We start from the raw sequence: 25,602 nt of genomic DNA on the forward strand, positions 1-25,602 counted from the left end.
GCTGTGAATCGTACTGCGGAGATCATGCCTCCTTGCCTAACACCTTTCTTTATAAGAATTTTGTTACTTTCTTTATGCAGAACTATGGTTGCTGTGCAGCCAGTGTATAACCTTCCAGCACTTTCAGGTATGGCTCGTCTACACCCTAATTTCTCAATGCCTGCATAACCGCCGAGGTTTCTACTGAGTCAAATGCTTTTTCGTAATAAATGAATGTTGTATAAGGGCTGGTTATATTCTCAGCATTTTTCTATCACCTGATTGATGGTATGCATATGAACGATAGTAGAGTACCCTTTCCGAAAACCTGCTTGATAGAAGTCCTTAGCGTCCCCTTTCTTATGAATTAAGATAAGGCTTGCGTTCATCCATGGTTCCGGTACCGTCGATGACACCAGACACTGCCTATACAGGGTGGCCAATTTTTCGAGCACGATATCCCCCCCCCCCCCCCCTGTCCTTCTGTTAGGTATATGCCTATCTCCTATAGCTTTAATTTCTGATTCTAAGTGCACCTTGCGCTATACCTTTGTCTGCCGTGTGATGAAATGTTTCTTAAATTGACTGAATTATAACGTAGTGCTGAGCCTGTCATGACATGATCCGGTCGCTATAGAAACGAAAACGCGAGAAAACGAGGCGAACTATAAAAGAAGAAAACCCAAGCAATGCATTCGTGCGCGGACTGTCTTCTTGCGTAGCTTTACTTTTTGTTCGAGTGGTCCCCCCCCCCCCCCCTTTTCCAGAGAATCAAAAATTAATTTCGGTTGCATAAGCCGGGCTCAAGGGTGTGTTCCAGCTGAATTTGTCAGTTGTAGGAATGACAAGGGTGGAATTCGGGGCTAGGAAGCCCTTGGAAGTGTTAAAGAATCCTTCGTCGAATATGGTCAAGCGGCTTCATGACATGGTGGCGGACTCGCATCCATTCTTTCAAACTTCAGTAGACGAGTGTGCGTGGTATACCGTGGAGCTCCGGGCCGTCTTGTTCAGCAGCATCCAGAACCTGGAGCGATATGTCTACTCGCACAAGGGCCACGTCCAGATCTCGTCCGAGTATATCCAAGAATACACGCCCATGGCCTACGTGCTTCCGAGGGCGTCGCCGTACAGGGAAGTCATGCACAATATACGCAACATATGCTCTAGGTTTCGTTCAACTGTCTAGCAAGCTTAGTACGTGTATATTGCATTCATTTCCTTATGAGCCATGTGCCTAGTTACTCTGCCGTATCGGAGCCAAAGCATTCATTTGGGCAAGTTTAGGCGATATGAACGGCTGTTTGGTTAGGCACTGCACACGCCACAACGCTTCTTCTGATATGTCCTTCTATATCACTCATTCATTTAAATGGAGTTTGCATTCGTAATAGAATATGAATTCTAGCAGTTATCTAACGATGTTTTCTCGTACTTACGCAACATTTTACCAGGAAAAGAAATTCAGCGAATCAACTGCTCGCGTTTGCCAGTAAACCTCGCACCACTAGTCGGTTGTCGTTTAAAATTAGTGCATGTAAGAGTAGTCATTCTAAGATTAAAGTATATTCCTGCAGCTTAAATCACATTTTCTGTAGATTATTTTCGTTTAAGAAGATTATCAATTCATATTGTGATTATTACATGATTGGGCACATGATTATCACGAAATAGATAATACAAGCCATACAACATTTACGGGTATTCATTGACGCACTGTGAGCAGTGAATTGTGTGTAATTGCCACGCAGTCAGCCATTTGTATGTACGCCAGAAGAACAGGGCGAACGTACGTACGTATCAAGTGTGGTAGTGTAGTGACATTCGCAGCTATGGCTTAATTTTTATTATTTATTTTTATTTCGATATACTGCACGCCATTAATTTGGCCCAAGCAGGAGGAGCATACAAATATGCATACACAAAAAATACACATACAACGCGAGAAGACACACATGGAAACAACTCACTTCACAAAAAGAATAATATGACATAAATATGGGGATGCGAAATTGTATGACAAGTAGCTCGTTTAGTAAGAAAACAAAATGCACTAGACATGCAATATGTGGCCCTCTAGTTTTTCCACAAAATTATTGCCGTTAAAAATGTTACGTGGCGAAGAATTCCATTCTGTGAATGCACTGTCATAGTCGTACACAGAGCAATCAATGGAAGCTGGAGAGCTAGCTGCGCGAAGGACCTTGGCTTTATTAAAATTGCAAAAGTACGCACGAACGACTGCGGCCGAACAAAACAACTATCAGAGATGCGACGCCACGGGCTGGCACGGCTAGACCTGGCGGGTGTCATGGAAGATGAGAAATCTAGGTCAACAATGGGTCGCGTTGGAATCTTCCGGATCTGCCTTAGCAGCCAGCTGTTGCCACTGTTTGCGCACGACTGTTCTTCATGCCCTCGCACGCCGCATTCCGGGTAAAAAAGCAGCTCGGCAAAGTGACAACATTCTTCAACGTTTCCTGCCATGCACATGCAGTGCGCCGCCAACGCCTCCCCGTGGTGTTTTTCGGCAGCCCAAGCCTTCAAATTAAGGCTCGACAAACTCTGAGGGTGATTGACCATTGCGGTAACAAAGGTAATTACCAGTGTTTTTAACTGATTCATGAACAGTTGCCTTTGTGCCGTAGAATGCTTCTCCCAGCTTGGTCCTTTCTGCTCAAATTTAGCACAAAAGTATCAGTTCTCAGTATTTTTTTTTCGGTAGGTCAGTATTTTTTATAGTAAATTTATTGGGGGTACAGGCCTCATTCTGTCAGAAGTCTGATGTTCGCACCGTCTGTGTCGGCGGCCAACCAAAACAGGCCGCTGTTCCAGCGATGCACAGCCGTTTTGCGGAGTGTTTGAGGAGCTTTATCAACATATTTGTCAATAATATTAAGCGAAGCTTAGTGTGGCCAAAACTACACTGAATTTGAAGCGTTTGTTTGTGTACCGCAAAAAAAGAAAAACTTATTTCGAGCTCGCAACGCAACGAGATGACGCCACCGCGGTGCCATCGCAGTGACAGTAGTTTGTATTGCTTCGTTGCCGCTACAGACAGCGCAAGCATCCGACTTATTCTGATCGAATGAGGCAGGTACCCCAACCACTCTTGTATTAAAAAATTAAAACCCAAGGATTCAACGGTTTATCTGAGAGAAGCATTGTACGGCATGCATGTAACTGCTCAACGTACGGGTTCCTCTGCTTGACCCACGACCCAGTCGCTTATAATGTAGTTGTGTCCTTCGAGTTATCTGTCGGCTTTGAGTTGTTTTGTTGTGACGAAGGTCGTTCGGAGCGCAAGGAACTCATTATTGTCGCACATATATATTTATGCGCGGCCAGAGGTTGACGCTTACAGTGCGGTCGCGCACATCGACTGGCAAACTCTTCGGTGCCACAGTTTTTTTTTTTTTTTATGTATGGGTCTCTGTCCGCCTCGAGAAACTTTCCAGATAGTTTGAACTGTTACTCATGATGCCGATTTAATTTTCATTGCATCAGTGCTGGCTTGAGGTAGAGTGACGGAGAAAACAGATGCACACGAGTAGCTGACCCGCCGATCGCACTAGTCGGAAGAGGACGCAAATATGGCGTTGGCTGCGCACTGACGTCGGCTTTGACGTCACGTGGATACTCCCTATTCTATATGTGATTTGTGTGTCGAAGGCACTTGAAGAGAAAAGGAGTGTTGCCGCTCATGAGAAAGAAAAAAAGATAATTTGTTTCCTGCCCAAATGGCAGCACTTCTTACTGACACGATGAAACCGGTAGAAGTTGAGTACAGTAACACAGCGCGCACGAAGTAATCTTTACGATATCACGCAGTCTATTAAATGAAATTGGCAAGCTGCCTTGACCACAATCAAGCAATATGTGCGGCAAGAGTACCTGCCACAAGTTGCTCTTCTGAGCTCTCTAATGAAGGCTTAAACAACCCTCAAAAGCTTTGAGCTTCCACACTCTTGCCTGGTCCCTCTTCGCAAGCAGTGCAAACTGACGCCATTTCCCAGAATAATTATTTTTGTTGTCATTTAGAAGATGCCGAAGTCGCAGTCGCAACCTAAGCATGACACTGACCTCTGTAGTTTGTTGGACTAGCTGTGAGGATCCCCTCGGCACGTCAAGGCAGTATCAAACTGCGATATCGCACTGGCGCTTCACGAAGGATAATATGGTACAGGTTCTAAACATCCATTTCAACAACTCATCTCCTTTGGTCAGGTGGGAATGCAGCACGGGCGTGGGGTTCTAGATCAGCCTTGTATGAAATGCTGTCATTGCGAGGCTAATTTATTTATTTTGTAAAGATAAAGATGTGCGTGCGAAGGAGAAGAAGCTTCCGTGCGCTGTCTCCAGTGACATCACTATCGGTGAGTGCTCTGGACCTGCTTGTACGCCTTGATGTTGGACGTTGTCTGGCGTTGCAGATACAGGAAGAGTGCGAATACGTAGCTCCAAGACCGACGTTTATAGCCTGCGACTCCACCAAAATGTAGGATGGGGTTTGTTAGAGGTATTAGGACTCGATCTAGAAGTACGGCAGGAACAGTCCAAGTAAAAGCAGGTCCAGCGCACACACCGATAGCGATGTCACTGGGGACAGCGCACGGAAACTTCTTCACCTTCGCACGTGCATCTTCACCTCTACAATTTATTTATTTATTTATTTATTTATTTATTTATTTATTTATTTATTTATTTATTTATTTATTGATTGATTGATTGATTGATTGATTGATTGATTGATTGATTGATTGATTGATTGATTGATTGATTGATTGATTGATTGATTGATTGATTGATTGATTGATTGATTGATCGATCGATCGATTGATCGATTGATTTGAAATACCCTCAGGGCCAAATATACGTTACCGCATTACGTATGCGACTGTAATGCTCATGTCCTTATATTACTGTATCATATCGAACGTGCAATACTGGTGTTCTCGCTTTAGGATCTGACCTGATACGAGGCATAAGTTGTGACAGCGATGTATAGTTTATTCTTTGGTGCGAGTTATGTGGTAATAGACAACTTTGCCTAATGATGCATTGTTCTCCGCACCATGGACTAAAGTTAAGCCACTCCCTCAGACAGTGAAGTCGGAGCACTTGCCTGCAATGAGGCACATCAGCGCATTTGAACGAGGATGGCGCTAGTGAACCATCTCAAGGTTCGGTTACAATGCTCCATATATACTCATGAAAGAACAAAATCGGATAACTGCCGCCATAGCACAGTTGGCAAACATTGTGGTCGGCACATGGAGGTAAGAGTTTCAGATCCTACTGGCATCTGGCTGCTTTTTCCCTATTCCCTAATCATTCATATTTCTTGTATAAAATGGTTACAACACTTATTTCCCATTGGCAAACCCTACTGGTAAGACCAATTGTTTCATAAGGTGCGTGAGTTTGTTAACTGCTTGCTTCCTTTACACTAGAAACGTTCCGAAAGTACGTTTTGTCATTTATTTTCACACGGAAACTTTATTGCAAAAAATACATTGTGGCATTATGAAATGCAGATCTTGCACTATTTTTGACATATTCGCCACCAGAATTCAGATGTTTGTCATAGCGTGCAATGAGTTTGAAGAACCCACTCTGGTAGAAATCGATTCCCTGCTATGCAAGGAAGTGTCCTGCTCCACCTCAGCACTGCTTTGGAGCTGCCGTTCAGAGCGTACGGCATTCAATGCAGGAAACAGGTGAAAGTCCGATGGGGCAAGATCTGTAGGCCGGATGGTCCAGCCTTTCCCATCAGAAGGGACGAACCTGATCTTGTGTGTGACTTGTTGTGTGTGGCTTTTGTGTATCATCGTAGGGCACCGACAGAATTGAACATGACTGCTGATGTGTACATACATAAAGAGTTGTCAAGTGAAAAACAAAAAAAAATGCAATCAATGTAACTGGTAAAGAAATACAAAAAATAAGTTCATGTGTTGAGAAAAAAAGGCCTGGATAGTAATGACCTCCGAGAAAGGGCTCTGCAAACTTTATAAAAGAAAACCGGCTAGAGCAATAACAACCCCCATGCCTCCATAACCTTCTGGTTTTAGCGAGCCCGTTACTATACTGTGACGTTCCACTTTATGCACAACTTATATTTCCACTCATAGCTCCACTTACATTCCGGATAGTTGCCAGCTGACATAGAAAGGAGTTGTAAATATGCTATAATTGCTCGCGCAGGCTCATATGCTTGTCAGTGTGGCATAATGTTCAGTTGGTAATTAAATAACAATGCGTGGATCTCTGGCGAATTAATTATTCAATGAATTAGGGCACTTGCTTTAGAGCGCAGCACTTGGACGCCCGTTCCTGCACTCCTGCGTTTCGCGTCGTCGTCGGCGTTGTCCCTCGTAGCCAGCTCCGCAGCTGGCGCAGCGTGCGCGCACAAGCCAGTTTGATTTGACTAGCCCTTCCCGCTTCGAAAAAGAAGAAAGCGTTCAGAACGCGCGCCCTTGGTACCTCGCGACTTTCAGCCCGCATCAAGGAGCAGCCACAGCAGCAGGTCAAGCCGTCCTTCAGGTTCCCGCGTCCCCGTCAGCAGAAATGATAACCACGCGAGGTAAGACGCCTTCGTTTTATCGTTCGTACGTTTACGTCTTCGCAATCTCGCGATTTGGCCCTGGTTCCTTTGCTCCCACCTTCGTTGTACTGGAAGCTAGCGCCGGCACCACTCCGCCGCAGTGGATCAGTAGTTACGAAGCTCAACCACTAAGCCTGAGCACGCGACGTTGATCCCGCCTACGGCAGCTGCGTTTCATTGTAGGCGAAAGGCAGAGCGCCCTGTTTAACGAGCTATTTGGGGCAGGTTGTTGAACCCGTGGAGGGCGGAATTTCAGATCCCTCCCCTACGGCGTCCCTCGTAGCATATGGCGTTTCCGGAAGATAAACCCCATATGTTATACCTTACGAACATGAGCTCCTCATTCGGTCATGGGCATTTGGTGCTCTCTTCGTTTAGATGCCCGCTTATGCCGCTGGATGTTATACAGCAGTTGAGTGGCTCTGCTCCTCCATAGGGACCGGGCGCCCGTTGTATGGCGCCACCGTCGCCTCGGTGGAACAGCGCCGCCCGCGGCGTAGTGCCGAAACAGCGGAATGGCGAGGCAGCTGAGCAGCGCCGTCGTTTCCGTTCTGCGAGGCGTTTTTGAGCCTGTCCCTACCCGTCGTTTTGCGGTGTGGCTTTGAGAGCTTTGAGCTGCTTTGAGTAATCGCAAGTATTTTTTGACCGGAAAATTTTGAAAAAGAAAAGGGCCGATCTCGGCAGGGTGTGCGTGTTTTTTTGTTTTTTTTTGAAACCGCCCTACGCATGGTATTTCTGTTATATACTCGAAAATGTCGCGCGCGTGATTTCACCATGCGCTAGGAACACCTTTGTTAAGCACTTGTTAAGGCGACTTCGAAGACGAGAATTGCGCCTGCACTGCACGCCTATCTTATATTAGGTCTAGGCGAAATCTGCCTCAAGATCAAATACCGCCGAGCCGTGGCGCCGTAGTAGTGGTAGTTTTAATGGTCAGTGTTCATGTAAAATAAAAAAGATGCTGCACCTGTCCTTTTTGGTAATAGCTAGGCTCAAACGATTCAGAGTAGAATAATAGCAAATGACATTCCAATTTCAACCTTGCAACGAGAGCTGTAAAAGGAGAAAAATAAACAAGCAAGACAAAAGTAGGATCCTATTTATGGTTGGAATAGCAAACACACATATTCTTCCAGGACTTCCTGCACAATTACGCTACAATAGCTCACTGAACCCGGCCTTGAGACTATCAAACTTAATCATAATATAAGCCAAATGAGTAATACCACCTCAGCATCATTTTTACATATACATCAATGCTCTTATTGAACACGTCGGAGCTGCTACATATAATTGACGTAGAAAATATTATACTATACATGCCTTTCTCCCGACATGCTGCGGAGGTTGTGAAAAGAAAAAAAAATAAATTTCCTGCTAGCGTTCTCTCAGCGCAGGAAGTTCAATGCGATTGACCGCACCTGCCTTGAACATCTGAAGGCAATAGTCCAATACTGTCAAACTGTTAAATACAATCGAAAACAAAACACAGTGTGATGTGTGGTAAGATAAGCCACCGACAACTAAGAGAGCGTTCTATTGTTAAATGAATCCCTCTGATGGCTCGTTCGCTGCGGTGGTCTACTTTCTCGGCGTACCACGAACATGCTGGGCCAATACCTAGCCGACCACGATACCTGATGAGTGTGAGGGGACACGACCATGTAAGTAGGTTTCTATTTGTACGTAAAGGAATCCGGATAACTGAAAGCCATTCCTTTTACAACTTTGTCACTGCAGCTTGCCGGACTGCTGCTAATTCTGTTTACATTGGCCATACCTAGAAGCAATTTCTGAGCGAGGTAAAACGGTCTTGTCATACTACGCCACAATCAGGAAATCTCACGTTCACTAAAACGCCGATGAGAAACACATGTATTTAGCCTGGCCAGGAAATGGACACTGCTGAGAAAATACGCAAAGCCGTGTCAGGTGCAAAGTGAATGCGAAAAAAAAAAAAAACTGCTACACGGCCTTCGAAATTAAAAAAAAAAATGCTACGTTTATGCTCGTTTCCACAAATTAAATTGTATTTTTTTTCTTGTTCGACTTTTATATGAAGCCGATAGCAGATTTTATGACCATGCGGTATTGATTGAGCTGTGAAATGAGTGATTTTATTAGGCGAAATGGACATGCCACAAACAAATGTTAACAAATTCTAAGAGTATCAACGCAGAGCTCTCAGCGCATTTTCTTTGGTCGACAAACGAAAGAAAAAAATTACTAGAAAAATGACAAGGTCATGGTAATAGGAATTGTTCATGTCTCCTATCTTCTCTTTCTGTTAAGAGAAAAAAGTAAATTATCTTTGACTATGTCAGCGAAAGTATCTGCACAGACATTGTCTCTGCCCATCACTGAAGATCTTAACGCAGCCCGAACGACGATGGCGGAGCTGACTTTTCATTTTCCGTGCTGGGGTTTTCTTGTACACAGGCGGGGAAAAGCTAGCGCTGTAACTTACGCTGTTGGGTTACTTCGATTTCCAATTGTCAATAAAGTGACTACAGATGAAGGAGTGCGGCTTCGACTCCAAGACTCTCGTGCCGTCACTCCTGGGGAACAGAAGGCACAGAGCATCCGGTAGCAAGCGGAATTTTAAAAATTCGGCACTTTTCATGACCGCACAGTAACCAAATACGTAGATTCGTGCCTTTGCCTTTCAAGGAACCATGCTAAGGTCACCCGCCACTCATGCTTGTATGGAAACCCGTAGAAATTAATCTACTTAAAAACGTCCGACGAGTTTGCGTAGCTGCCAGTGGAGCCAACAACGCACCACGTTTCGCCAGCCTTGTTTGGCCAGACTTCATTTCACTGGACATATTCACACAACTAGCCCAACTTTCTGTTCTCTTAAGGATATATATATTCACGCACAACGTCATCTAAACCTCAGGATTTCCAATTTCCACACAAACCAACTACAAACAGTACGCTCCAATGCGCTGGCAATGCGCCGGCCGGGGCCGGCGCATTCCGGCGAATGAGCGATGCGCCGAGAGGCGGCGCCACCCGTTCAGCTGTCCGGTCCCTATAGTTCACTGCGAGTAGCAGCATTCATATACTGCTTCACTTGCTACTCTGCATTGCCTACAGTTGGGGCTTAGGCGTCAATGGACATGGAGACCAAAGCATTAAGTTCAGGGTGAATCACACTTAGCGGCAACACGGCGCTGCGTGGCTGCGTGCGTGGGGAGCATCATTGCGCCCAAGCCGGTAACAAATTCACGCAAAATGGGAGACAACACGAAGCACCACTTCAAAGTTCCGGTACTCATTCGCCACTCTGCATTGATTCGTTACCGGGTAATGTGCAATCGCGCAAAGCCGTGTTCACGCTAAGTGTGACTGACCTTGTACTAGTGTGTAGATGGAGTCATGGGAATGGAGCTGGCGTTTTGTTTTAACAAAGATTGGTTTTATTGGGGTTGATGCAGTGCAGTTTGTAAAGGTATACGATGCAAAATGTTTCTCTAATTAGCCTATATCCGCTTTGCAGCTCTTCACCTTGTGCAACTCTGAAGGAGGTTGCTGTTGTTGTGCACGGAGCATAGATCTTTGAATATCAAACAGTTCCATCTGCGTCACCTCTATCACCCCCCCCCCCCACCCCTTCCTCCAATCCTACCACCACCACATTTTTGTTACGCAAGAACAGCGCTACGTTCTTAAATCGCCTCGTCTCAAGTCAGTCAGGCATGCCTTGTTTTCGCACTTAGGAGTCAGTGATTGTTATTAGCATACTTTTATTTATACTAGAAATTAGGGGCACTCTTAAGCTCCGTCGTTAAGGATATGGGGCGATAGCGTTTCACAGACACAGACGACGTTTTGGAGGTGGTGAAGGGTGGCTATTCCTACGGTAGGTCAACGCCACTTGTGGCGGGGGCTAGCCAGCCGTCATATTTTTATCTGTTGTAGGCCGTCATTGCACCCGCCATCGCTTCGGTGGTGGATGACGGCTGTTGTGGCGCGCGTCTTTCTCTCCCTATTTTTCTTTCCTTGTCTACTTTCTCTCTTCTGTCCGCAGGAGGCAGCGGAGGTGGCTCAGCTACAGAACCAGTAGCAGGCCCGTGCATTTTCTTTTCCTTCTTCCTACAGCCACAACAATAACACAGACGACGTTTCGCGCTTTTCCAATTTTATAATTTTACGCTTACTTTTCTTTTTTTCTATTTATTTTTATCCACCAATACTTAGCATCGGAAAGCTCTGGCTTTCCATTCTGAGCAATTTGACACCTTGAGTGCTTTTTCATTTCTTAAATAATTTCGATTATTTGATGAATGACACACTCTTAATTTTCTAAATAAGTATCATCAAGCATTTTCCTTTCACTATGAGCACTATGAGACCGTTGAACCGTATTTTTTCCACATTTTATATTTTTCAATTATTTCAGATATGTAATTGATCAAATACACACTTTGTATTTTCAAAATTAGCGTTATCAAGCACTGGCTTTTATTTTGAGTATTTTTAGGACTTTTTTCTATCATTTCAAATAGGAAATGTATAATTACACACACTAAATTTTCTTAATTATATTATCAAACATTGACTTTTCATTCTGAGCATTGTAGCACCTTCGAAACCCCCTTATTAATTTTTGTTCCTTTAATTCAATTAATTACAATGATTTCCTTATTTATTCCACGCATGTCAAACACCAAACAATCAATCATTAGAACCACAAATTACCATTATGCAATTTTTAACACAGCGCCCGATTATTTCTGTCATGCGTTGCCGACTACTACTACGATGATGCGACGACGCCCGCTGTTTTTCGGTCGAGCGAGCTGTATAAGCTATGGCTTAAAGGTTACAATAATGGGCTTCTCAGCATAACTGCTAATTATCCTGCTGCTTTTCTTTTGAAGGAAAAAACTTCACTCCAACATTTATCTGCCAGGGTCAACCTGTCCGGCCGCTTGACCTTCAACGAGCTAGAGGTCACACTGTGGATTTCTTAACCATGGAACTACCTGTGGTGTACCACCACTTGATATTTGACCATGACTTTTGTAACAAATTGTAAATTAGTTTATAGGAAAAATAAGGCACAGTATATTTCAAGCACTCTCTTGTAGGCGCCTTAACCGCGTTAAGGGGCTTCAAGATGGGAGTAAAAGCGGAACGACAGAGTTGCGGTAGTGGATATTGGAGGGCTCCGGAGTAATAAGACCTGGGGATCTTAACCTGCACTGACATCCCGCAGCGGGCCGGGGAGGGGGGGTGCGGCCGGCTGGGAACCTAGGGGTCTTCGCTTTTTGCGATGGAGATGACGGAGGCTCCTTGGCCACCGGTGTTTTGGTATCTCGCGTGCATGCCGCCATTGCACTCGCCGCAACTCGCTTCGGTGGCGTCTCTTTTTTTCTTCCTTTATTTCTTTCAAATTCCCTCTGTCCGCACGGGGCAGGCGTGGTGGCTGACCCGTGTATTTTCTTTTCTTCCTTCCTACAGTCGCAACATCGCAAAGCATACGGACGTCTCTCCGTTTAGTCTCCAATGAAACCGCCGGCGGTAGGGTTCGCAGCCGGATACTCCGATTCAGCAGTCCGAACTCCTTAACCACTGAGTAGACATGGCAGTAATCGAATTACAGTAATGAATTTACTGTAATTTAATTACTTTTGTTCGGTAATTTGTAATGTGATGAATTACTTTCTCGGTTTGGTAATTTAGTAATGTAATTAATTACTTTTCGGTAGTAATTTCGAAAAAAATAATTAATTCCTTTCGAAATTACTCTTACTAGGGAGCGCCACTACTCCTTCAGTAGACAACACAGTAGAGTGCCGTGAAAGCAGGAACAACGTGCGGCAAGCCGAACCCAGCGTAGCGGACCAGCAAAAGAAGACAGAATAGAGCAGAACAGTCCGTTTTAGACCTTGTGTGTAGCAGGGTCACTTAGTGCGGCTATTCCATGGCAACCATTCTCCAAGCAGCAGGATGCAAGGCTTCAAAGGAATGCCAAAGGAAGTGATGGTGCAAGAAGGTTGGTTGAAAACTAGTCGGGAGCCGCCGGGGTGGTGCGGTGGTAAGACGCCCGACTACTGTCCGGAGTTCCCGGGTTCCAACCCGACCTCGGCGGCTGCGTTTCGATGGAGGCGAAACGAAGTGGCGTCCGTGTGCTGTGCGATTTCAGCGCACGTTAAGATCCCCAGGTGGTCGAAATTACTCCGTAGCCCTCCACTACGGCTCCTCTTTCTCTCTTTCCACTTTCACTCCCACCTTGGTTGATTGGTTGTACAACTTTTAATTCCATCGGAAGCGGGGAGTCGTGAGCCCGCGGATTAGAGGCTGGCAGGTAGCCCTTGGCTTCTTGCGGCCTCTTCCGCCAGATGGACGGTGCGGTGCTGGATCGCAGGGTCCGCGCTTCGCAGCAGGGTATCCCAGGCTTCTCTACTTGTAATATTTTGCCCTATCCCTGGAGATTGTGGGCACTCCCACATTATGTGGTCGAGGGTCCCTCTCGCCCCACAGTGTTTGCAGAGATCATTGTCCCTAAAGTCTGGTAGCTCGTGAAACGCTCAGACCGGGTTCATGAACGTATTAGTTTGTTGCCGCCTCCACGCGACAGCTTCTCTATTATTTAGTCTAACATCTGGCGGGGGTACCAGTCTACGTCCCAATTTATAATGGTCGATGATTTCCCCGTAATTTTGCAGACGCTCGTCGTATGCCCAGTGTTCGGGGGGCTCGACGGCTACCCGGAAGTAGAGAGCTCGGGCTAGCTCCTGAGCCGCCTCATTACCAGGGACGGCAGCGTGAGCGGGTGTCCAAATTAACTGAATTTTCCTATTTATTGTTCTTTGAGTGAGGATTTTGGCCGCCTCCGGCGATATCCTCCCCTTCCCAAAATTTTGAATGGCAGTTTTGCTGTCGCTAATTATGAACTTGGCTCATCCCTTCCCTTACGGCGCGGTTCAGGTGTCCACAGAGTCAGTGTGACAGATACTGCGCCTTTCCCTTTCTATGAACCAATTAAAAATTAAATAAAAAGCGCGGCGCAGTGGCACTCCCTTTGCGTCGGCTAGGGCACAGTGGTGCGTGGTTACACTCGTCACCACGGGGAGATGGAGGATTGGGTTTGGGTGAGATAGGCGGAAGGGTCCATGCCGTGAGACATCATGGCTTGAGCATTACTTAGCAGTGAGCACAAGGTGTCGACGTCGATTCTTTGGACTGCGGAAGCAATAAATAACCTAGCTTCTCCGGGCCCTCCAAACGGCGGAGACAGCTCCGGGCCAGCAATACGCTGGGTTCGCCAGTCATTTCACGATCGTTCGACCATAATTCTGCTTTTGTTGTTTTTCTTTTTTGCTGTTCTCGGGTTCTTGTAATGGCAAGTGCTGCAGAAAAGAGGGAAGGAGTAGCTCTCTCAAACGGAATTTGGCGGGAAGACGAAACAATGTCTGTGCTTCGTTTCTGGAAAACGAATTGTTTTGTTTAATAGCTTTACCTAGATTTTGCATGGATGGAAACCAGAAATTAATTAAAAAATAGAATTGTTCAGTAGAAGTAATTTTAACGTGATTTCATTACAAGAAGAGGGCTTTGTCAGGCTGGTTGGTTCCTGTTGAACGGAAGGAAGAAACCGCTCAAACGGACGGGACGTGTAGAAAGGCGAGACAGACACATGAGCTCTCTAACAAACAGATGGTTTGTTGCGACACAAGGAGCAATATATAGCAATTCTCGCCATTCTGCACGTCCTGTCCGTTTGAGCTGTTTTTTATTTCATTACTTTTATGAGCAGTAATGAGTTATGTAATTTAGTTACTTTTCGACGATTTTCAGCAAAGTAATCAGTAAGGTAATTTATTTCCTTTCAAAAGTAATTCTGCCATGTATGCCACTGAGCCACCGCGGCTGTGCACGCTTTGATTGCAGATACAGCTTCACGCCATCGTCTCGGAAATTTAATAGCTGCAAAATCATGTCTACCCATGTCTAAACCTAAGCCTAACCAACGCAAAAATAAGCAAAATCCCTTTCCGCTTCGCCTAACTAGGTTTAGCAGGGTTCAACCTCAGCAATTTTGTTTTTTATTGTCTAAAGCTCCCCAATTTTGTGGACTCTGAGAAGCGAAAATTGTTTAGGCTTTAGTTTGCGTTGTCTTTTTAGGCATCGCTCCCTGGATGGCGGGTAGGCCGGTAAGCCGGTAAAGTTTAGATGATCTGGCGCTGCATTCACATCACGTGGAGAAATACTAATAGTTGCCATTTTACAGAGCCGCGCCGCGCTGGATTATTGACGCTTGTCTAGAGTCGTAGTACCCGGATTCTAACCCGACCGCCGGCGTCTGCGTTTCGATGGAGCGAAACAAACCGGCGTCCTTGTGCTGTGCGATGTCAGTGCATGTTAAAGATCTCCAGGCAGTCGAAATTACTCCCGAGCCTTCCACTACGGCATCCCTTTCTTTCTTTCCACTTTCGCTACCGCCTGCCTCTCTTCCCTAATGGTGTTCAGATGTCCACGAAAAAGGACGGCGGCTGCGTTTCGATGGAGGCGAAACGAAGAGGCGTCTGTGTGCTGTGCGATGACAGCGCACGTTAAAGATCCCCAGGCGGTCGAAATTACTCCCGAGCCCTCCACTACGGCATCCCTTTCTTTCTTTCCACTTTCGCTACCGCCTTCCTCTCTTCCCTAATGGTGTTCAGATGTCGACGGCGGCTGCGTTTCGATGGAGGCGAAACGAAGAAGCGTCCGTATGCTGTGCGATGTCAGCGCACGTTAAAGATCCCCAGGCGGTCGAAATTAATCCCGAGCCCTCCACTACGGCAGCCCTTTCTTTCTTTCCACTTTCGCTACCGCCTTCCTCTCTTCCCTAATGGTGTTCAGATGTCCACGAAAAAGGATGGTGGTGGTGGTGGTAAGAACATTTATTTACACAAGGGCCAGGAGGTATGTTTGGATCGGCCCATAAGGGACCGATCCTTACAAGCACTAGGTGGAGGTCCCTAGTTGGGGACCCCATTGGCGGTTGCCGCCGCTCGGGCGCGTCCGACTAAGGCTTGTTGGGCTTGTAAGTCGTGGCAGCCGAGCAGGACCGCCTCCCAGTTCTTCCAGGTTGGGTTGGGGATGGGGGGAATAGCCGGGTTGGAGGGGCAGGCCCACACCATGTGATAGATGTCAGAAGACACCGCTCCACAGTGTGTGCAGCTGCCACTAAAGGAGGGGTCAAAATGTTTTAGGGCTGCCGGGCACAGCAATGTATTGGTGAAAAGGCGGAGAAGAAGCCGCTCATCCGCCTTTTTGAGACCTTTGCATGGGCTGGGATAAAGGCGATGACAATTATGATAGCACGTCGTGATATCTTTGAAGGTGTAGGCCGGATTAAAATCGGGTTCCTGATCGGGTAGGGAGGAGAAAACAGCCCGGTGAGAGAGCGCGCGGGCGGCTGCGTCTGCTGCCTCGTTTCCTGCCAAACCCTGATGAGCAGGGGCCCATATAAGGTAGCGGTGTGCGGGGTCCGTATCCCGTATGCAGTTTAAGTAAATTTTATAGGCTAGTAAGGGAGTCCAGCCTTGTCTGGCGTTCCGACAGGCTCCTCGCGAGTCGGTAATTATGTATTTTGAGTCGGAATGAGATGCCGCGATGTCAGCGCACGTTAAAGATCCCCAGGTGGTCGAAATTACTCCGAAGCCCTCTACTACGGCTCCTCTTTCTCTCCTTCCACTTTCACTCCCACCTTCCTCCCTTCCCTTACGGCGTGGTTGAGGTGTCCACAGAAAACGAGTGAGACAGTTACCGCGCCTTTCCCTTCCTATAAATCAATCAATCACGAAAAAGGAGGAGGATGTAACAGAGTTCGGACTGGTTCGGACCCTTCAGTGCCCAGGGTCATCGTACGGCCCTCACATTACACGCACGTGTTGTTAGAGGTGGGAGTCGGGTTCGCTGGACGGATCCTCGGCCGCATCGACGTCCGCTCCACCCAGAAAGAAGTGCCGCTGAGCGAAGGAGTTGGGAGTAGAAGGACGAAAACTTTCTTTATTTACATTGTTAGGAGGAGTAGAGAACTACGGAGAACTGACGATGCCCGAGAACAGACAGTTTTTAAAGGGTTCGTGTTCCCCAGGTTCCCTAGGTGAAGGGCGGGCTCGTAATTGAGAGTGTCCTTATTTTAATTCCACTCACATTGACACACTTTCACGTGATCTCGCAGAAACGCCCTCTCGAAAGTTTAGACTTGATGGGGAAGGGGAAGCCGCTGTGGCGGTGTAGAAGGCAGCACACGAGGAGCTCGCTGTCTGCCGGCGTCTCATAGTCAGGGACACACCTGCGTAGATCGGCGTCTGGCCCCGCCTCATGGTCTGGGCACACACGTCTTCGTCGCAAGGGCCGGCGCGCGTCGTCGGCCAGACGAAGGAGATGACCGCGTGGCCGCCTTGAGGGTATCGACTAATGCAGGAGACACCGGGCATTTTTGTTCCCAATGGCCCATAGTTGACCGTTGTTACTGACCGGCGAACAACCACGCGTTCCTTTCCGGCTTTCTTTTGTGATGGCCACTCTAAGTGGCGTCTCACCGTCGCCGTTCCTGACTGTTCACCTCTTTCGGTCGGGACTTCTTGCCTTGTTGGACTAAAGCGGCAGTTCCTGCGCCAACTCCTTGCCGCCATCCTTAACAGCGTCCAGGCCACGTAGCGCCATGGCAGTCAAGAAATATGAGATACAGCGCTTTTTCTTTAAAAAAAATAATAATTTACATTTATTTACTCGGACTTTTTGCATTCCGTGTTCCAGTCTTCATCCGACAAGCTGTGCGCAATTTGCTACTGTTTTTTCGTGTCATCGACTGTGCACTCCGGTATTGAGAGGCACGCAAAGTGTTACACTTAAAATACATTTAATACCGCCTTTCTTTTTTTTTTTTACTCCAGGTGCAGATACCAGCGTGGAGAGGCGCCCAGAGCTCCAACCTCTCTTTGAATTGTCATCCATAGCGCTGACGGTGCTGGCCACCTTAGTGGGCATAATTGGCACGATTTTCGTGCCCTCCTACATCTACAGCCACTACGTCGCTTGCTACGATACCCGTTGTCTTAACCTCAACCAAGATCTGCTGCTCACCATGGAGGCTGAGGCGGATCCTTGCGAAGACCTTTTTCACTTCGTATGTGCAAACTTTGAGAACGCCTACCCGACTTCGGAAAGTTACATGGATGCCTTCGCAAAGCGCGTCAAGCGTTCGTTCCGTACTATGATCAATACTATTAAGCGGAACAGAACGTCCAGCGTTGAGCACCACCCTCTCGTCGCGTATCGCGCCTGCATGGACGAGTACAAAAGCAACAAGGAATATCTAGCCTCACTCCTGAGGAACGATGACGAAGTAGGGGATTTGTGGAGGAAAGTGCCCGATAAAGCAGATATAGGCTCTAGGCTAAAGTTCCTGCTAATGTTGTCGCTGGATCGGGGATCCCCCGTTTTCATAGGCACCGGCGTATCACGAAGCATGTTCACCGAATACCGCAACACCCTCAATCTCAAGGTTGTAATGCCCAAAGTGCCTTTAAACAGGAGAATAGTACAGGACATCATCCAGTACGTCTCGCGGGCCCCTTCATGGGAAGATGCGATGCAGGTGTCCGAGAGCATCGTCAGCATATTGCGCGGAGCGAGAAACGCGCTGAAGGACATCAGCCTAGACGACAATTTTCCGCAGCTCGTGAAAGTGGTGAACATCGGCGAAATCCTCAACGGCATATCAACCAAGATGTTCCTGGAGGCGTTAAAGGAAGCGTCCATATCTGGCTTCGATAAACAGGGCCAAGTCTTCACCACCGATGGCCTGGCCCTGAAGTACTTGACGACGTACCTAAATACCGTAAAACCGGAAGAATTCAGTTACACAGTCCGTTTTGTCTTGGCCGAAAGCCTCCTTATAACGTCCACCAACGCCATCACCGATATTTACGACGTATCTCCGGCCGTAGCGTTTCGGTACCGTATGGTGCACTGCTCCGAGTTATCCCTGATGCTGCTACCCACCCTCTCTGAGTTCGGCTTTTTCCGATCCTTTCTACTTGAGAAAAAAGAAGTCGTTCCGCCAGACTTTGTTCCTTCTCTCATAGAGAGATTTCCCCACGTGCTTCCTTACTCAAACATGGCGCATAAGACGAAAAGGACGCTGCACCATGCACTCTCGACAACTGCCGTCATCCCGGGCCGAAATCCGGGCTACGACGGCATCGAAAACATCCGCAGAGACTTCGAAGAACTTAGGTTCGAGGCCAGCGACTTCACGGGCTGGGTGATGAACGCCTGGAGGGTGCGCTCCCTGCTCGAACTGAAAGCGATTACGACGGACAAAATGCGGCCCGCCAACAGCCACAGCTTGGATCTCAACGCTCGCGTCGAGTACGACGCTTCCGAAGACGTCCTCCGCGTGCTTCCGAGCCTGCTTCTTTCGCCTTTCAACATCAGTTCCCAACCCTCGGCCTTCAACTTTGGGCACATCGGGGCGTCCGTCGCCGAGGCGCTAGCGCGGGCAGTACTTCCAGAGAGCCTGTCTGGCGTTACATCGAAAATGCCCTACCCTCGAGACGACCTCAACACTTACATGAAATCTTTGGATTGCATGAGCCGAGATCGTGTGCCGACAAACAAGACCCAATCCGGCGTCAAGGAAACGCTAAGCCTACTCATAAATCTCATCGGCGCCAGGGTTGCGTACAAGTAGGTCTCACTTGATTTTCCAGACTAGATTTAAGCTTAATCTCAGCAATATGTATATATATATATATATATATATATATATATATATATATATATATATATATATATATATATATACCCACCATCAGCTCCTTGTTTTTCCTTCCGCTTTGCATTTGTATACTGCTCCCTAAAACCATCATAAGGCTAATTCTGGTCAAGACCAATTACAAAATACTTAAAACATCATAGTAATAATATCCCCATACGTTTACTTTGGACGCTCACAGACTGCTCATTTCTTTAATTGAATGTTTTAATTGAATTTGATTGAATGAACTATTTACCCCGCCGTGGTGCAGTGGTGGTTAGGATGCTCAACTACTGTACCCAAGGATGCGGGATCGAATCCCAGCCGGGCAGCCGCTTTTCGATGGAGGCGAAAAGCAAGGCGCCTGCGTGCTGTGCGATGTCAGTGCTCGTTTCAAAAACGCCAGGTGGTCAAAATTTTGTGCAGCCCTCCACTACGGCGTCTTTCATAGCCTGAGTCGCTTTCGGACGTTAAACCATATCAATCAACCAACCATTCCCTATTTGCTGGTATTAATCGCTTTTAGCAAGACTGTGGAACCATTACCAATTGCGTAGTGTGTTAGGTTCAATTCTCATTGAATCGTGGAAATAATTAACTATGTTAGAGGCGCAGTGCTTCTGGACGCTAAACAGTCTGTTTTCACTTCCTGGAGGAGCACGTCTGTTCTGATCGCCACTGCGGCATCACTCGCTCCGCTGCTGCTATCCGCCGTCCGCGTGATATGAGAGTCGCTCCCTCCTATAGTTTGGTCCAACTGAGTAGTGACAGGCCTTCATATATCAACCATCAAGCTTTATGCGAAGACCATGTAATCATCCTCTCTCCTATCCGCCATCTGAGAGGTTTACAAATGCAGACTAACATACCGCACGCTTGCCTTCGGTCCGACTGTGTATTGACGCATGTACTGAAACATTCAGGGAGAGGTCTTAGCACTTTCTACTCTCGTATTTAGCCCCAAAAGTAAGGTAGGAGCCTCTGAAGTTACTCTTTTTACAGGTCTTAATGAGTGTATACAAAAATGCGTGACGTGAAGCGTTTGCTCAGTAAGTTTGTAACGAGTGAATATCCTTCAGTGTAAATAGAGCTTCTGAAATTTGAAGCATCTCACTTTTGAACAAAATGTGCGAGGCATTCTGGACCACTAAAGTGGGATGAGACGAAAGTCTATTCGAAACGACGCTTTCTCCTTCTTTACTGCATCTGCTTCTGTATGCTTTGTGATGCGGTGTTCGAGGAAACGCCAACTGAAAGGCGCAGCACAGGCGCCTGGATCGGACGCCCGGCACGAGTTCAGCATCGTACATACGACAGCCACCTGGGGATGTCATCGGCCATGGCCGAACGTTACTTCTTGATAGTTCCGGTTGCTATACGCGAAAGAATGAGATGTCGTCATGACGTCATGTCTGTACATGGCCGATATGACGTCACATTTATTCCCACGGAATCTCAGGAATAAATAGGACAGTTCAGTTCAGTTCAGTCGTTCAGTCGTGTCCGACTCTTCGTGACCCTATGGACCATGTGACTCCACGCTTTCCGGTCTGTCACTATCTTTTTAACATCACATAGCTTCATCTGCAGTGCCTCGAGGATGCCATCTAACCACCCCGCTGGGGTGGCGCAGTGGTTACGGCGCTCGACTACTGTTCCCAAGGACGCGGGATCGAATCCCGGCCTCGGCGGCAGCTTTTCGTTGGAGGCGAAAAGCAAGGCGCCCGTGTGCTGTGCGATGTCAGTGCACGTTAAAGAATCCCAGCTGGTCGAAATTTCCGTAGTCCTCCACTACGGCGTCTCTCACAGCCTGAGTTGCTTTGGGACGTTAAACCCCACAAACCAACCAACCATCGCGTTCGCTGCCTACCCCTTCTCCGGCGACCCTCAACTTTTCCCAACATCAAATCTTTCTCCAGCGACTCCTCTCTTCTCATCAGATGACCAAAGTAGCTGAGCTTTAACTTTAGAATTTGACCCTTCTAGGACACTTCTCGTGTACTGACACTCATGATCCTATTTAAGGCTTTCGTTAAAAGTGACATTATAGCAAGATGTCATGGTGGTATTCATGAAAGCATGTTACATTATCCGCGAACGGATCGGAAAAAAAAAACAAGCACAACACAAAACGCAGCACGCGCCATACAAGCACGCTGTGCTAAGGCAGCACTTTGCAGCAAGCGATGACCAGGATGTGCACTAAGTGTTTAAGGGGCAGTTTACGTCGATAACTTCATAACTTCCCTTTCGGATGATGTTTGCTTTAGAGCGTCTGTGATACTCCCCACAGCTCACGTTAAGATATCCTTCGCTTTGTGGAATGACAATTCCCATTGAACGAAATGTCTCTGACGTAAATTCACTCGTAGCCCACGCCAGAATTAGATTGTGACCGTTAAGGAAGTAAATTGCAAAGTTGGTTAATCAGCGAGACTCTGAGATAAGCTTAAGTTCCGAGTGTCGCGAAACGAACGCGCTACATTTTTACATCATGTAGGCCCATGACGGCAGCAGCGATAAAAATTATACAGAGGTTTAACCCCTGTAAACCTATATAAGCAAAGCGAAAGCTTGAATGTTAAGCCTGGTAAACCTTGGCTAGGCATGTTATTGCTTGATGGTAATTCGTTTAGCCCGGCATCGTCACTTCGACGTTTGGTGTGCCGAGCTTCACGTTCTTGCAAGATCTAAGCGGCACATGTCGCTCGACCCGCCTCACTTCGTCTATGTACGGCAGCCTATAGGCGAGCTACGTCCTCTGGATGATCAAATTCGACCTTTCGTCTTCTCAACCTCTTAGACGCAGACAATTCACGAGACGTCTTACCGGGATCATTCATGATGACGCCTGCCGTTAAATTGTCGAGATCTGTTGCGATGCGTTGGCACCGGCTAAGAGGCAGCGGAGGCTATCAGACAGAGCGAGCGCCACGGCTCCATTGTAGCTGCGATTGAAACACATCATGGTTGTCACGTGACTAGGCAGAGGCAAACGCGCGGTTACCTCAGTTTCGGCGGCTGAGTGACGTCATACTGTCACGTGGTTTCTTTTCGGTTCAAGGAGAAACACGTGCACAGGGCGAAGAAAATTTGCCGCGATAGGTTTTCTGACACAACTGGTGTCCGACAGTAATGCATATGAAAGGGGTGCCGTTCTGTTTGGTACTGCGCAAGATGCACGAAGGGAGAGTGGATAAGGTGTCATTGCGTAAGCTCCAAAGGCGATAGTGAGTGGTGTGACATGGCAGACCGCTATGGGTCAGGAAAGACAGTTGGGCTGGTTAGCGAGCTTTTATATAAATCACTGCGACATTGCAACTAGCGTGGAAAAAGACAAGGGACAGTGACAATAAGGTACCGACAGGACACCAAGCTAGTCTTCAACTGACGTTTATTCCACATGTAAAATAATTTGACACTTGACCTTAGCGCATGCTGAGAAGTCTTCCTGCCCCCCCCCCCTCCCCTTCACCCATAAATACACACATTTTTTTTAACAAAGACGCAGGCTATCAAAAAACAGAACCAAAAATTAAACACACTTTACGTATCTGTTTTTCGATAAATGATCTTTGTTCGTGAGGGATATTGACGGGGTGCTCACGCAGTTGTCCCCTGCCTTGTCAATGCAGAAAGCCTCAAATATTTCCCTATCAACCTCCCTGTAGGGACACTTCAGCACTCAAGTGTGGCGAAAAAGTGGAACGGAGGTTTTCTTCTTTGCTGCCTTCTTTTTTTTTTCTATTTTGGATTCGCGGCAATCTGCCGCAAAATGCATAACATAACGTAACGACTGCTCATTGGAGGGTCAAATTCTAAAGTTAAAGCTCAGCTACTTTGGTCATCTGATGAGAAGAGAGGAGTCGCTGGAGAAAGATTTGATGTTGGGAAAGGTTGAGGGTCACCGGAGAAGGGGTATGCAGCGAACGCGATGGTTAAATGGCATCCTCGAGGCGCTGCAGATGAAGTTATGTGATGTTAGGAAAGTGAGAGACCGGAAAGCGTGGCGTGATATGGTCCATAGGGTCACGAAGAATCGGACACGACTGAGCGACTGAACTGAACTGAACCGCCGCAAAATGGCTGCCGGCCATCAGAGCTGCGACTATAGTCTGGTGTTTACGCAGTCTTTCATTTAAGCACTGGCCTGTTTGTCCAATATTGCACTTGCCACAAGTCGCCGGGATTAAATAGACCACCCCCATCGTGCAGTTGACAAACGGCGTGGTGTGTTTGGTTCCGCAGGTTTATGCCTGGTGAGCATTGTTCACCATGCGGCACATCCTTGACAGCTTTTGTGGGGCTGAAATAGCGACCCGAGGGCCACACTTTCCCGCAGCCTTTACGATTGGATGAGACAGGTAGTGCCTGTAACGCACAGGCACCGGACGTCCCCGCGGGCTGTCATTACTGCAGCCAGCTATCTTGCGTCCCTGTCGGAGATCTTTTTGATAAGTATCTCAGAGACGGACGCGAGTATTCTGTCACGGAAGCCAGAGGTCCGCGGGCGGAGTTTGGTTAATCTACTGCAAATTCGCGTTAAGGAAATCGAGTGTGTATCGAATTTAGTCCCGTTCCACATTACATCCGAGCTGGTATTCTGCAGGGGTATAGAGCGAGTCAAGATATTGAAACCAATGAAAATACTCCTGAGTAGCACATCATAAGAGAAATGAAGATGCAACAATTTTCGTTCCTCTTTAAGTAATTATATGCATTGAACACGTGCTAGAGAAACCACTTTTTTTTTTTTTTTCAATATAGTGTTCTCTGTAAATGACGCCTGTACTATGGATGTATTCCAGATTCTCCCAGTGTAGAGGCGCGACTGTCATGCTTGTGCTTTGTTTTCAGCCATATCAATCTATTTATCAATCAATCAATCAATGAATCAACCAATGTATGTCTGTCTACTCATCCTTCTCTTCCACTCGCAGGACCTGGGAGGAATGGAAGAAGGAAGGCGAGAGCAGGAGTGCGATACCCACCGTGCCGCATGTGAGTTCGGACGAGCAGGCGTTTTTCGTCGGCTTCTGCCTCCGCCACTGCGGCGTCGACGACGACGCCAGTGGCAACATTTCGCGGCGCGACCGATGCAACGTGCCGGTGCGGCACATGCCAGAATTTGCCGCGGCTTTCGGCTGCAGCGCCAAGGGCACCTCCGTGGTGGCACCCGAACAGTGCACGTGACACCGTGGCTGCCCAGCCGGACTTTTCTCTCTAACCACCACCCTTCTGATCTTGCTTCGTTTGCTTTCTCATTTCTGTCCACTGTACTTTCTGTAGGCCTTTAGGTTTTCTTCCGTTGCGTTATGCACTTCACCTTTGCGGAAGTATTTTTGTTGCATTTTAAATAAGTGCAGGATGCAGCCGATTATCCTGGCAGACTGCAGGCTGAATTTTTTTAAATTATCCTGATTCATCCTAAGGACAATTCTGATTACTCTGGTAACGATGTTAATTTGTATTTACGTTTTATTATGCCGTTTTAAGCGTAAAACTTCATTCACCTTTCTTAAAACATACCATGGAGTGTGAAGTCATTGCTTGCACATCGTGGACTGAAGTGGTACTATGATTCACCACAAACTGCATGCACCCACGGCTGACGGTGATCGTGAATTGACGTGGATAGCCAATGTCTAAGGCCCTGTATTGCCCGTGTGCTTGGACGAGTGCGATTCCGCGCCAGTGAACAATACTGTTTCATTACTCTGGGTCCCTCGCCGCCTGCCGCCATTCATTGATCCGAACTTCTTGATCAATAGAATTGACAGAGTTCTATGCGAAAGAGACCGTCGACATCGATGGGAGTCGCGAGTATCCTATGCAGAAGACCTTGCGCACTTGTATGAACTGCACAACTGCCTTCTATGACCCTTACCGTCGTCGTCATCATCATCATCAACGTTTGCACGTTCATGTCCAAAATTAGAACAAAGAACGCAGCGTTTGTGACTTTTGCGTTCATGTTTACTACAGGTCTGGAGTCTTCTTGGGGCGTCTCTACTACTTCTGACAGCTGTTTTCTGCATGTCGACTTAGTCCACAAGTGGACGTGCAATCCAGTCTTTATTGTACTGGCGTTGTTCTTGAGCCAGGACACGGGTGGATCACCCGGTAGTACACGTTATTTGCTTCGATATTCATCGTTGATCCAGAATGATTACCTCTCTGAGCCTGCTGGAATGAAAAAAATTGCTCCACTGACTCTTCGCTGTCTCGCACACCTGAGATCGGAGGTTCG

At 47.2% G+C, this 25,602-nt stretch overlaps 1 protein-coding gene across 1 annotated transcript; it reads left to right on the forward strand.

Moving 5' to 3' along the window:
* The first annotated feature begins 883 nt into the window (after nt 1-883).
* On the forward strand, nt 884-24,545 carry LOC146198662 (endothelin-converting enzyme 1-like). The gene is made up of 3 exons (XM_084591948.1): nt 884-1,130; nt 17,485-19,282; nt 24,293-24,545. The coding sequence occupies exons 1-3, from the start codon at nt 884-886 to the stop codon at nt 24,543-24,545; spliced, it is 2,298 nt and encodes a 765-aa protein (XP_084448074.1).
* Nucleotides 24,546-25,602: the final 1,057 nt, after the last annotated feature.

This window comes from Amblyomma maculatum, chromosome 2 (genome assembly GCF_055883805.1).
Source record: "Amblyomma maculatum isolate TAMU_Amacu chromosome 2, ASM5588380v1, whole genome shotgun sequence".
Lineage (NCBI taxonomy): Eukaryota > Metazoa > Arthropoda > Arachnida > Ixodida > Ixodidae > Amblyomma > Amblyomma maculatum.